Source organism: Triticum aestivum, chromosome 7B (genome assembly GCF_018294505.1).
Source record: "Triticum aestivum cultivar Chinese Spring chromosome 7B, IWGSC CS RefSeq v2.1, whole genome shotgun sequence".
Lineage (NCBI taxonomy): Eukaryota > Viridiplantae > Streptophyta > Magnoliopsida > Poales > Poaceae > Triticum > Triticum aestivum.
The window spans coordinates 16,212,847-16,226,703 of record NC_057813.1 but is presented as its reverse complement, the minus strand read 5'-3'; the positions used below and the strand labels follow the sequence as shown (position 1 = coordinate 16,226,703).

Below are 13,857 nucleotides of genomic sequence, written 5' to 3'. Positions count from 1 at the left end.
GCCAATATGGGCATCCAGATCCCGCTATTGGTTATTGACCGGAGACGTGTCTCGGTCATGTCTACATTGTTCTCGAACCCGTAGGGTCCGCACGCTTAAGGTTACGATGACAGTTATATTATGAGTTTATGCATTTTGATGTACCGAAGGTTGTTCGGAGTCCCGGATGTGATCACGGACATGACGAGGAGTCTCGAAATGGTCGAGACGTAAAGATTGATATATTGGAAGCCTATGTTTGGACATCGGAAGTGTTCCGGGTGAAATCGGGATTTTACCGGGTTACCGGGAGGTTACCGGAACCCCCCGGGAGCCATATGGGCCTTCATGGGCCTTAGTGGAAAGGAGAAAGGGGCAGCCCAAGGGGGCTGCGCGCCTCCCCCCTTCCCCTAGTCCTATTAGGACTAGGAGAGGTGGCCGGCCACCCCTCTCCCTCTTTCCCCCTTGGGGAATCCTAGTTGGAATAGGATTGGGGGGGGGAGTCCTACTCCCGGTAGGAGTAGGACTCTTCCTGCGCCCTCCTCCTTGGCCGGTGCCCCTCTCCCCCCCTTGGCTCCTTTATATACTGAGGTAGAGGCACCCCAAACACACAAGTTGATCCACGTGATCTATTCCTTAGCCGTGTGCGGTGCCCCCTGCCACCATATTCCTCGATAATACTATAGCGGAGTTTAGGCGAAGCCCTGCTGCTGTAGTTCATCAAGATCGTCACCACGCCGTCGTGCTGACGGAAATCTTCCCCGACACTTTGCTGGATCGGAGTCCGGGGATCGTCATCGAGCTGAACGTGTGCTCGAACTCGGAGGTGCCGTAGTTTCGGTGCTTGATCGGTTGGATCGAGAAGACGTACGACTACTTCCTCTACGTCGTGTCATCGCTTCCGCAGTCGGTCTGCGTTGGGTACGTAGACAATACTCTCCCCTCGTTGCTATGCATCACATGATCTTGCGTGTGCGTAGGAAAATTTTTGAAATTACTACGAAACCCTACAGTTTCTGACACGGTCCTCATCATTCAATCTTATCTTGTAGAAGAAATCAACATCTGCTTTTACTTTCTCTTCAAAGTAGGCTATCGTGGCTTCTATGTCAGCCAACCTGCTCTCTCTATGGTACTTTGCCTTTAGGTTTGTGATGTCTGCTGGTATGTAGGGCATGCTACTTAGTCTACCATCTCCGCTGTGGATCAGGGACAGTATTTGGACCATTCTTGACGGACCGACATTACAATCATGTAGCAACTTTACGAATTTCTTCTCGAGGGGGATGAATCCTTTGTGGGCGCTCAGAAATTTCACCAGATCAAACTTCTTTATGAGTTTGTGGTTGTGTTCATCGAAATAGTCGGTGACCACCCACTGTGCTCCATCTGCGTTTAGCTTGCACCGGACAGGGCATTCGTCTTGACAATGATACCTCTCTTTCGTTCCGGCACGACAGAGGCAACACCTTTCCCCTTCTTATTCCTTCGTGCCTTGTAGCACCTTCTCTCACCTCTGCTGTACTCTTTAGTTTTTTTTAATTTTCCTATGGTATTGGTGTTCACCGCAAAACCATGGAACATTGCATATGTCTGGTAGAATTCCTTGGCATCTGCAAACGAATCAAATCTCTTCCCAACATATGGTGGCTGAGGTACGATGATTTCTGATTGCCCATCTTCTTCATCCCCTTGGGCTTCGTCATCAGTTTCATCATTCACTTCAGTATTGGCGGCTGTTTCATCTGCTTGAGTGTTGCTTGCGCTGGTGTGCAAAGGTGTGCTTGTCGGCATTGCTGGAACGATTGCCATTTCCGACACTGCTTCTGCATTGTTTGTGCCACGACTGTTGACTGGCTGGTGGAACACTTCTTCTGTGTGCTCAGAGGTTCCCGCAGTAGATGTCCCCACGCCGCTGTTGATTGTAGTCAAAGGCCCTACAAAAAAAGGGTACGTGTGTAAGCATTGCTTGAATGGCAGGTTTATTGTAACGGAATATAGCAACTGCATCTGATTGGCAAAATATCATTCATACAGCAAGCCATGACATTTGCATCTGGCCATGCATGGCAACTGCAGTTTTTGAGCCATGGCAGTTACAGTTCAACAACCATGACAACTACTGTTGCCAATGCATGGCAACCAACATTCTTTATCATCAAAACATGCATTCTAGGTGCACGTGTCCACTTGGCAGCATTTTTGTTGTTTTCCGTCACCACCGTGACAAAATTCATTTTCCCCCATGCTTTTCCACAAAAGCAAGTGCACTATTGTTTTGCTAGTTCACATATTTTTTACCTTGTTGTGCCGCATGTGCTAACCGCATCTAATTTGTCATTCCAACTTGATGTGCTCTATCTGCAATAGCATGGGACTGCAACTATGAAGCTTGCCATGAGATGTTTGTCGGTGTGGTTCCACCATAACAACCTGTGATCATTTAGCAGTTGGTCAATGCATGGCAACTGCAGTTTGTACAACATGGCACATGTAGTAGTTCAACAATGCCACACAAATTTTTGTTCACACTTGTCATCCACAGTTGTTTAGACACATGAATCATATTTGATTAGGTATGACAACCACAGTTGATTTGACATAGCAACTACACCTGTACAGGCATGGCACTGCATTTGTCCTGCCATGGCAAAATGCAGTTGTGCATACATGGCAACCCAGGATTAGCACTGCATTTGTCCGAGGCATGGAAAATGCAGTTGTGCATGCATGGCAACTGCACCTGTCCAATCATGGCAAATGCAGTTGTCCAGGCATGGCAACTGCATTTGTCCTATGTTCATTCTCCTGAATCACTGTCCACAAATTCACTTCGGTCGTCTCACCTGTGTTCGATGTTGATGGCAGGTACATGGTTGCCACCTGTTGCCATGCGCTACATGAAGGCCCTGCGTTTTTCCATATAACTCGTAAGCCTTTGCCATCCTTGCAAGTTTAATTTCATGTCGACACCAGTATGTTTCTTTTCCGTACGCGTTACCTTGATTTGCCACATTGGCTACTTGAAGTTGGTCGCCCATACATCTGTCAGCGTTTGCGCCATGTGCTTGCACTTGCCATGGTATCCCCGCGGGTGTGGTTGGGTCATAAGAGCCTGCGACAAATGGACATTGTAGGACATAAGTAGAATGCCATCTTCCTCGTCATAAATATGGCAACTGCCCCTTTTTTGATGATGCATCGTACCGACGTTTGCGTACTGCTCTAGTACTGGCAGCAACGGCCCTGCGGAAATGAGTTGATTGTACTCTGCTGCATCCCAAAGGGGCGTTTCTGGCCTTTGAGAAAACCAAGGATCAGTGTCGTCTTCATGATTCATTTTTCCTTTTTTTTCCAGTTTGTTTTCAGTCACTACATGAACAAGAACGCATCAATATCCGCAAAATGCATTCTTTCTGTTTGCACATACAAGAAAACACGGCAATCTTATCACATTTCTTGCAATGACAACCAACACATCACGGCAATTAGGACATGTACTTTCATTCTCTTTTCTAAAATCCGGATGCCAACTATCATTTCAAACCGACGACAACAGCGAACATAATATGATGGTAACTAACAACACTATATTGTGGCAGCTGACGGCAAAAATAGGTGGCAACTAACATCAGAAACATGTGGCAATTATTTTCCTCCCTCTCTATGCACCACCCAAATCCCTCCTTTTCTTTTCCCCTGATTTTAGTGATTCATACGCATTCTTATGCATCAACTACTCGCACCAACACAACCCAGAAACTTAGCTCAACTCTAGGATAGAATATGGCAGATCTGGTGTAATTTGGTGGGCATATTTGAATACACACAAATCCATGATGTGTTTGTCATGACAGGGTGGATCTAGTCGCCATGTTCGTGGTCAATCTGCAATTTCACTTTTCTAGACAAAGAAAGGACGAGAAACAGGAGGAGATCGGAGATCGACCTGTTAGCTCGTTGTCGCGGGGGTGGGGGTGGGGGATGGTGAGGCGCTAGAGATCTAGTCTGGTTGCCATGGCAACTAGAGAAAGAAGACGATGAAGGTAGGGGATCGAGAGGTAGGAGACGATGGTGGCAGGACGGAATGGGGTTGGAAGGCAGGCCGGAACGACGGGCGCGTTAGGTCGTGCGGGCAGCGCGCTCGATCGCCCGGACGTGTGTGCGATTGTGCCACACACCGGACGTGCGGCATGTGGCTGGGTGCGCCCGGACGCCATCGTGCGGGCGGGATCGTCTCCGTGCCACACAGAGCGTGCGGCACAATCCCACTAGATGCCACACGTGTGGCAGTTATCGGCGTCCTTTAATAAAGCTGATGTTCTATTAAAAAGAAAAAGAAAACATAAACGGTGCGGTGGGGACAAAAGGGGCCCCGATGCGACGGAACGCGTGGAATGCGTGGGGTGCGAATGAGCCCAAAGTTTGCGCTGGCCTTGTTCATGTGACGGTCTCAACCACCGGAAAACAGGATTCCTTTATTCGACATGAGAGAAAAGAAACCAAATCAGCAAGATGACAACCACATCATCATCAAACAGATATGGAATTCAAATTCAGAACGATTTTATGAGAGCGACCAAATCACTGAGGTGCGTGTGGGACGACCCGCGCTCGTTGATGCCATCCTCCGCGGCCATCTTCAGCCCCTTCATCCTCTCCCCGATCTCCCGCCCCTCCCCGCTGTCCATCATCCTCTCAATGGCGGCCTTGATACTCGCTCTCTCCAGCCGATGCGTGCCGTCGACCTCCACGCCCACCTTCCACACGTCGGCCACGTACCTGGCGTTGCCGTACTGGTCGCCGTGCAGCGGGTGGCAGATCATCGGCACGCCCTCCGCGATCGCCTCCACCGTGGAGTTCCAGCCGCTGTGCGTGAAGAAGGCGCCCACCGCCGGGTGCGCCAGCACCTCCTCCTGCGGCGCCCAGCTCACGATCATGCCGCGCCCGCGCAGCTCCTCCCCGAGCCCGTCGGGCAGCTCGCCGGACTCGAACCCGCGGATGAGCTTGGGCCGGACGACCCACACGAACGGCCGCTTGCTCAGGGCCAGCCCCCACGCCAGCTCCACGAACTCGTGCGGGTCCATGGCGGCCAGGCTCCCGAAGCTCACGTAGAGCACGCTGCCGGGCTCCTGCGTGTCGAGCCAGCCGAGGCATCCGCGGTCTGCCTGCGTCTCGCCCAGGCTGGTGGACTTGGCCGACGGCGCCAGTTTGTGGAGAGGGGCGACGGCGAACACCGGGACCGACAGGTCCTCGCGGATCTGCTCCAGGTTGGCGGCCTCGATGGCGCCCAGGGTGTTGATTATGAGGCCCGAGGACTGCCGCGCCCCGGCGACGGTGTGCCGGAGCAGCTCGGCGAAGTCCTCGAGGCGGCTCGTGTCGTGCCGCAGCAGATCCTTCACAAGGTACGGCGGCAGCTCCTCCACTGGGTCGTCCTTGCGCGCGTCTGCACAGATCCAGATCGAGCAAATGGTCTCAGCTTGACCGGTAATGAATCCAAGAATTTGTTTGCTGGTCTAAAAACACGGCGAATAAATGAAGGGAAATTAAGCGAATGCATCACCTTGCACGGGCAAATAGGCCTTGTCAATCAAGGTCTGGTACGCCATGTAGACCCGGAAGATGGCGGCGCTGGCGGTCATGATGCCGAGCGCCGGCACGCCGAGCTCCCTGGCCACGGCCTGCGCCGAGTACCACACGACGTCGGTGATGACGCAGAGGACGCCGCCGTCCTCCGCCGCCTCCTCGGCTAGCAGCGCGGCCAGCCGGTCCCTGAACGGGGCCTCGGAGGCGTCGTTCATGGCCATGCCCATCCTGGCGATGTCCTCGGACGCCACCAGCTCCGGGGGCACCTCCACGGGCAGGGACACGAAGCGGTAGTCCGCGGGGTAGTCGGCCGGGTCCGGCACCCGCTGCTCGGTGTGGAACACGGTGACCGCGAGGCCGCGGGCGTGCAGCGCGCCCGCGAGGCGGAGCACCGGGTTGAAGTGGCCGAGGAACGGGAACGGGAAGAACACCACGCGGCGGCGGCCGGCTCCGGCCATGGCTGCCGTCGACGCCGTCTCTAGCTCTCTCGACGTGCAGCGGGCGGAAGGCTTGTTCTGAGACTGATGAAACAGCCAGAAATGGAGGAGAGGACTTTATTATCGCTCGCGGGGAGTGCGGACGCGCGACGAGACCACGCGAGCTGGCGTTGTCGGCTGGTCAGGCTGCGTGGGCCGTGGGGGGCTACCCTATCTATCACCATGTGGTCTATCATCATGGGGCATCAGGCTGGGCATTGGGTTCAACCGAACCGATCGGTTCGGTGCTTCGAGTAATTGTGAAATGGGCACTGCTAGGCGCCGGCGCGCCGACCGAAATTTTCGGCCGGTCAGCGCCGTAGCATTGGATACCGACACACGTGACCGTCAGATCTAAAGAGAAAAAAAAAAGAAAAATCCCCTCCTCGCTCGCGTACAACTCTGAGCACAACTCCATGAACCGCCCGCGCCTCGCCCTAGCAGCTCGCCAAGCCGCTCGCCGGAGCTGCTCGTCGGCACGCTCACCAGAGCCGTTCTTCGGGATTGCGTAACGGCCACCAATGGGTCCTCAGCGCGTGGTCACCGACAGATTGCAGCTCTAATCCCCTTCCTCGGCTGCTTCCAGCTTGCGATTCACCATGGTTGCAGCATCCCCCAGATCGACGTCACCGCCTCTGGCTCGCCGCGGCCATCAGCTTGCATCTGGTGTCCTACAAAAAAACTGAAAACAAAACAAAAACCTTGAAGCAAAAAGTTACTAGGTTCCAGCAAGAAAAGGCTTCAGTTCCAACATAACAAATTCAGTAGCAAAAAATAGCTCCAATCGTCAGTTGTAGCAAAAACAATACCAACTTCGAGCAAAAGAATAGATCGGTTCCAGCAAAAAACAAATTCAGAGGAGAAGAGCTCCACGGTCGATTGTAGCAAAAAATAAGATAGTTCCAGCAAAATAATATGTCGGTTCCAGCAAAAAGAACACCTCGCAACCAACCGAGGGCTGACAATGTCGCCAAAAATCATGCCTCGCCGCCGGTGGTCACGAAACAAAAACATCTCAGCGATCCAGCAAAAGAACTTACGGTTGTAGCAAAAAAAAAGATGGTGGAAGCAAAAAACGACTGGTTCACCTCGCAGCTCCACCGGACAATGCTTCCAGTTTTTCTCGGTCATGGTTGTAGAACTCCCTCGCCAGCATGTAGGAGCCTTGCAGCTCCGCTAGACCGTAGTTCCAGCTTTCTCCGACCATGGTTGCAACTCCGCGGAACTACGGTTGCAGCACCGCGCCGAGCCAATCCACGCCGGCGGCCACATAGCTTGCAGTTGCCGGCCGGTCTCCAACGCCATACCTCATCGGTGTCGCAGGCCATGACCTTGCCCCTTGCCACACGCGGTGGTGGGTTCCTCTCAAGGTAGCGCCCGTTCGCGGTGGAGTTTGACGCGGGATAGACAGAGGGCAGGTAGGTGCCGGATCGATGACGGTCATCGCCGACGACCGGTGAGAAGTTATTTGGGAGCCACAGGGAAAGAGGGGCGTGAGGGGATAAGAGGGAATAGTTGGTGGTGGAACGAATGGCTAGAACTCTAGGAGCGCTTCGTGCGGCAGGATAAAGAAGAGTAAAGCGGTGGTGCGTGGGGCCGTCACTAGCGTGGACGTGACCGGCCGAGTTTCAGCCGGTCGACCGGTTCTAAACGTTTCCCTTGTGAAATTCGGTTTACTGGAATTGATGACCGTTTGGTTTCCTCTAAAAGCAACAACCGAGATTTCGGTTGACCAGAACATCGGTTCGGTCCTCGGTTAAGACCGACCAGCACCGATCTGTTAGAAATCAACGATGGAATTCGATGCTTCCCCATGAATCGCTGGTTGCTCACGCCCTCGCGGTCGAACCCTCGTATGGAAAGAGATAGGAGATGGCACAAGAATGGAGAGATAGTATACCTGTCCTCCATCACGCCCACCTCGCCGCACCCCACTTCAGCGCGCACCTTGATGAGATCCGCTCGGACGTCCTCTGCTACGAGCCTACGACTCCCTCCGTCCCTCGGTCCCTCTTCCCATGGCCGCCATTCGAGACCGCCGTCAATCCTGCGAGACGGCTAGCGACCTGCGAGGTGAGACAAAGGTTGCGACTACGAGCCAGCGAGATGGGGGCGGCGAGGGTTACGGGAAGATAAGTTTTTTTATTGAAACGAAAAGAGATAAGAGATGGACCGCCGCGTGGACTACTCTGAAACAACATAGAAAATTGGGTCGTGGGCTGTGAAGTTTTAGACTAGCTATAATGGTGAGTAACATACACTAGTAGGATACACATATCCCTAGACTATGTTACTACCTTCATAGTGGGTAGTAACATAAGTGTAGTAACATGCCAAGCAGGGGCGGAGCCAAGGGGGGACGAGCAGGGGCTCAATTAGATTTGGTGAATACACGTATTAGCCCCCCCCCCCCCCCCCCAAGGATCGACGAACTCTTTGACAGGTAGGAGTAATTAGCAATTAGATTTGGTGAATACACGTATTAGGCCCCCCCTAACTGAAACGGAGAGTACAAAATCTCGAAAGAAAAGGCCCATAAGAAAGCCCAGTCGGGGTCATAGCCTCGCCCGCTCCTAGTACTAGTCCTTGCGGTTACCTAAAAAGGCTCCTATTCTCAAAAAAAAAAAAACCTAAAAAGGCTCCTGGCGTGATTAACGTGCGATCTGAGCGATTAGCGCAGCCGGCGGCCGCCAGCTTATGCCCTCACTGCTCGCAAAGTTTGATCGAATCAGGCGACAACACTGCACGGCGAATCCTGGAAACTACTCTAGCTGTTAATTCTCAAGGTTAGCACTATTAAGTACTCCCAGTTAATCCCTCTCAGCTCTCATCTTATATGTGTCGAATTGTACAGCCGATCTAGGGTTAATTCTACTTGTACTCTTAGTTAAAATTGAGTGGTCAACGTCTCTACGATGCTAATTTATTTGTAATTTCTTTCAACTGTTCGATTTATGACGCGTGTGAGAAGGGAAAATCGTCGCCAAACACCATAAAGATTAATTCAATTTTTAAGCATGTTGTTTCAAGTTCCTTTTTTAGAGTATGTTGTTTAGAATTCTGGACATATTGAGAGGCAAACGTGCAAATTACCGGTCCCCAATCCGATGGAAGATGACTTGCTTCGAAATTATATGATAACCTACATTGATACTGAAACTTAGCAACTAGGTTATCTTCTCATGAAATTATTAAATAAAATCATCTTACTGGCACTTTTAGGGGAAATTTTAAAACTAAATGCAGCTATGTTTTAATTTTCTTGACGTCCCACATTATTTAGTATTGTACTTGGTACTATTTTTTTTTTTCACCACACAGTTTTATTTTGTAAGTTACCTTGGCCCCCCCTATACCTAAATCCTGGCTCCGCCCCTGATGCCAAGCTTCATTTATTAGGTTATAGACTCATATTGCATTGGGACATGTGATGTTACAGTAACTAGCTAAGTTACTATAATCACCTCTTTCTTCATTAACTCATCGCCACATAAACAAATTTGCTGAGTTGGACTCGATGTTACTGCTGAAGTTACTCCCATTGTGGCTAGTCTTAACGGCAGCTGGGCTTTCTCCTAGTATACTACTAGTATTTACAAAGCACCGGAGTACATGAGTTTTCGGTGCTTCGGTTACTGGACACGTACAACTGAAATCACCGATCTAGCTTCAGTTTCCCAGGATCGCCGACCGAAGTTCTGACTGAAATATTCGGTTTCGGTGAATTCGGGTTTGGTACCGGTTTATTCGGTACGGTTTTCGGTCCTCGGTTTTTTATGCCCACCCCTAGGCATCATGATCATTGGGTCACAGAATCTCACGCTTGCCACGAGATGAATTAAGATGATTATGTGATGAATCTGTCAAGGAATTACAAAGAACATCTCAATTAAAAAATATACATCCAGGTTCGTAGACTACCTGGCGATGACTGCAAGCACTCGAGCGAGTCGAAGGCACGCCGCCGTCTTCGCCCCTGCCTGATCGAAGCTGGACAAACCTTGTTGTAGTAGACAGTCAGGAATTCATCGTGTTAAGAGCAACTCCAACGGGCCGACCCAAACGGACGGCGATTTCGTCCGTCTTTTGTCCGTTTAGGTCCGCCGGGCGGACACAAGCGCGTCCGCTTCCGCGTTTGGGTCGGCGCGTGTGCCCAACGCTGGCGCGACCCATTTCGACGACGTAAAAAAACTGAATGCATGCATATTTAACATAAAAACTAAATTAATTAAACATTAAAGCCGGTCACGAAGGCCGGCGGGAGTCCATGCGTCCACATTAGCATTTAAGAAAAATTAAAACAAACTAAAAAACTAGGCGCTGACGCGCTTCACGAGGCGTCGTCGTCATCGTCCTTGGGGTCCGTGGGGTCGATGAGCGTCGGCGCCGGACCGGCCCAGCCGAACGCCGTGTTCCAGAGCACGGCCATGTCGGGAGTGGGTTGTGCCGGCGCTGGCAGTGTCGCAGCCTGGCGCGCCTCCTCCTCGGCCTCGGCGTCGCGCTCGAGCATCTCGAGGTACTCGCCGTCGCGGCGCTCCTTGGCCACCCTGATCTGCCGCCAGTGCTCGAGGTACGCTGCCTCTTGCTCCGGCGTGGCCTGCATCCAGACCGGCGGCGCCCTCACCAACTCGCGCACTACTCCCATCCAGGAGTAGCGCTCGATGGCCTCCGGCTCCGGCTGCGGCTGCGGCTCGGCTTTGGCGAGGCGACGAGGAGGGGACGGCGGGGCCACCGGCGGCACCACGCAGTCGCTGACCACGGAGAAGGCCATGGCATGCGCCATGGCCACCTCGTACCGAGCTTCTTCTTCTTCTGCCGCCTCCGCCCTGCGCCGCTCATCCTCCTCTCTCTCCCGATAGACGGCCGCAAGGGCCGCCTGGTCTTCCTCCTTGACGATGAGCGGCGGCAGCGGCAAGCTGTGGTCGACCTCGCGCACCCGTGCTGCCTCACCTCCTCGTGCTCGAAGGCGAACCAGCGCACCCAGTTGGGCAAGTCGAAGGCGTAGGCCTCGTCGCGGCGCTGCTCCAGCGTTAGGAGCGCCCGCCGGCGAAGCACCTCCTCCGCGTGCGCCCTAGTCGACCGCGGCACTGCCGGCACTAGGATCCTTTCCGGATCCAGATGCCAGTTGTGCGACAGGGTCACGTCGGGGTAGGGCAGAGGCACGCGGTGGCGCCAGGGCCACTCCGCCTGGTGCACGGGCACGTTCACCCGCTGCCTCTGCCGGCGAGTCGGCACAGGCGGAGGCGGGGTGAACTCCGCGGGGAAGGGGACGGCGGGGGCCTTGCCCTTCGACTTGCTGCTGCTGGTGGCACTGGAGAAGAGCCCCATTTGGGCAGCTGGGGTGGCTGGGGTGGCTAGGGTTTGCTTGCCGGCGGCGGGGGAGCGAGTGTGGCCTAGATGGGGATGGGAACTAGATGAGGACGGCCCCGCCATACGGTCGGCTTAGAGGACGATCGTCGTCGCTGACGCATGGGCCCGGGGTCATAAATTAAGCTGGCCGGCGAGGAGGCGGATAGTTGGGAGACCGCGGGTGGGGTCGCGGCGGACATCGAGAAGGCGTGCGTGGCGTCCGTTCCACGTCCGCGCGAACGCATTTGGGGCACAAATTTGGGCCGCAAATGCGTTGGCGCGACCGCGAAGCGGACGCGTTTTGGGTTTAGGTCGGCGCGTTAGGCCTCCGCTTTTGTCCGCGCGGACCCAAACGAACGGCGGCGGACGAAATGGGTCGCCCCGTTGGAGTTGCTCTAAGGGCAACCATTGCCGATGAAAAGAAGCGTAGATCAGAAGAATCTAACATGTAAGGGCATCTCCAACACTGACCCACAAACCTCCCGCGACCGTCGGGACCGTGGGAATCATCCAACGCGGGCCTGTATCGGTCTGCGACGTTGTCCGGACGTCATTTCCCCCACAAAACCAAGACAAACGTTGGGGGGCTTTGTGGGAGTCTGAACACGAGAAACGTCGCTATCTACCCCCTGTCCACCCAAAAGGAAGGCGGGCCCGCGCTTTTGTAGCATCAAACACTCTTTCTGCACCAAAATCCTGCACTTCTCTTATTCCAATCCCCGCTGCTCTCCGCCCACTTCCCGCTCTTTTCTCCCACCCTCTCCTTCCTTCCGACACCGACGCATGGAACTGTTGGAGATGGAGCCGGCGGTGGTGCTGGAGGATCTAAGCATCACGCTCGCCCGGAAGATCATCTCTACGACACTCGTCCGGAACACCCGGGGAGGGCGACGGCGATGACGATGATCCAGATGATAAAGCCGACGATCCGAAGAAGAATGGCAGAGGAGAAAGCTTCAACATGCGGGATGACGAGTTGTTGTGTGATGCATGGTTGGCCACTAGCCTCAATCTATCCATAGCATGGAGCAAAAGGACACACCATTTTAGTGGAACATTCACATATGGTTCCATGAGCACAAGCATTTCACACCCTACTCCGACCGCGGTCATCCACAACCATGAATGGAAGTCCCTCAACCATCGTTGGTACACCGTCCAAGAGGCGGTGTCCAAGTATTGTGGGCACTTGAAGTATCTCATCTCACGGTGGCCGAGCGATGCACAAATCATCGAGCAAGTAAGTTGCACTAGCCGGATATGCTTAAATTTTGTTGATCACTAGCTGGACATGTATCGGTTTGTTGCTCACTAGACGGATATGCATTGTCGACATTGTTTCATTTTGTAGCCTACTCATGGTTGTGTGGTGTACAAGAAGTCGGAGAAGAAGTCATTCACCATCATGCATTGTTGGTTGAAATTGAATGGGCAACCGAAGTGAAACCTTTTCATTACCAAGACCGCCGCCCAAACCAACGAGGAAGAAACCAATGACCCTATCGACCCTACCCAAGAACCGCCGAAGAAGGTTAGAAGAAATCTGCGGGGGAAGAACTGGGAGGAGGAGAGGGCGAAGCGAGAAGGTGCGGCGGCCAAGCTGACAGAGAGGTTCGAGGACATCTTGACAAAGAAGGAGGTGGCATGCGTGAGGCGCTCGGAGATCAAGGAGGAGAAGAAGGCGGAAAGGTTCCAAGTTCAAACTGTTGATGGACGCAATGGACAAGAAGCTCAAGCTCGAAGAGAGAAAGGCCGCACTCGAGAAAAAGAGGGTGAAGATTGCCGCCAATACAAAGGATGCAAGATGTTGACCTTGAATGTTGACTCTTTGGATGCCGACGTAAGAATGATGTGCAATCCGTCCGCTTTCAGATGTTGCAACGGCAAAAGATGTTGGCGGCTGCTGACTATAAGGACGCGACAGAGGCAGAGGCGGAGGTTGCCCACGTGGCAGCAACGACACCTCCTTGATCGGAAAGCAACTGGCTGGGATTGACTATCCGGCGAGGCAGAAATGCACGTAATGTCGGGCTGATGTTCTTTTGGAGTTAGGTATGTAAAAACTAAGCATATATGCGATCCGGCGCGCAGTATGGAACAGATTGGCGTGCATTTGAATTTAAAACTTACTGACGGATATATAAAGGCTAGATTTAGACGTCGTTTTCCCGCATCTGTGCATGTCCGCTGACGGACACAGAAGGAAATTTACGGGCTATCATTGATGATGACCTGAACACACACGCCCTCCAACGAAGTCAACGTCATGCAACGGATGTGGACGTACGTGCGGCACGACCTGTTGAATGGGGCGGATCACCATTCACCAATGATTTTGCTTCCCTCGTTGCTGTACATTGATAGTGCTAGTAGAACGCCTGTGCGTTGCTACGGGCTACGATCCATACAAATAAATCACACAAATGGTCATATTCAAGGTCAAATCTTATTTCTTCCTCATATGTCC

At 53.0% G+C, this 13,857-nt stretch overlaps 2 protein-coding genes across 2 annotated transcripts; both read right to left on the bottom strand.

The window, feature by feature from the left end:
- Positions 1-2,183: 2,183 nt before the first annotated feature.
- On the bottom strand, positions 2,184-4,148 carry LOC123157193 (uncharacterized). The gene is made up of 4 exons (XM_044575452.1): positions 3,187-4,148; positions 2,981-3,094; positions 2,826-2,888; positions 2,184-2,412 (listed from the first exon to the last, which is right to left on the bottom strand). The coding sequence occupies exons 1-4, from the start codon at positions 3,317-3,319 to the stop codon at positions 2,363-2,365; spliced, it is 360 nt and encodes a 119-aa protein (XP_044431387.1). The 5' UTR covers positions 3,320-4,148; the 3' UTR covers positions 2,184-2,362.
- A 244-nt stretch (positions 4,149-4,392) lies between these two features.
- On the bottom strand, positions 4,393-6,180 carry LOC100682422 (DIMBOA UDP-glucosyltransferase BX8). The gene is made up of 2 exons (XM_044575451.1): positions 5,543-6,180; positions 4,393-5,425 (listed from the first exon to the last, which is right to left on the bottom strand). The coding sequence occupies exons 1-2, from the start codon at positions 6,021-6,023 to the stop codon at positions 4,536-4,538; spliced, it is 1,371 nt and encodes a 456-aa protein (XP_044431386.1). The 5' UTR covers positions 6,024-6,180; the 3' UTR covers positions 4,393-4,535.
- Between the last annotated feature and the right edge of the window lie 7,677 nt (positions 6,181-13,857).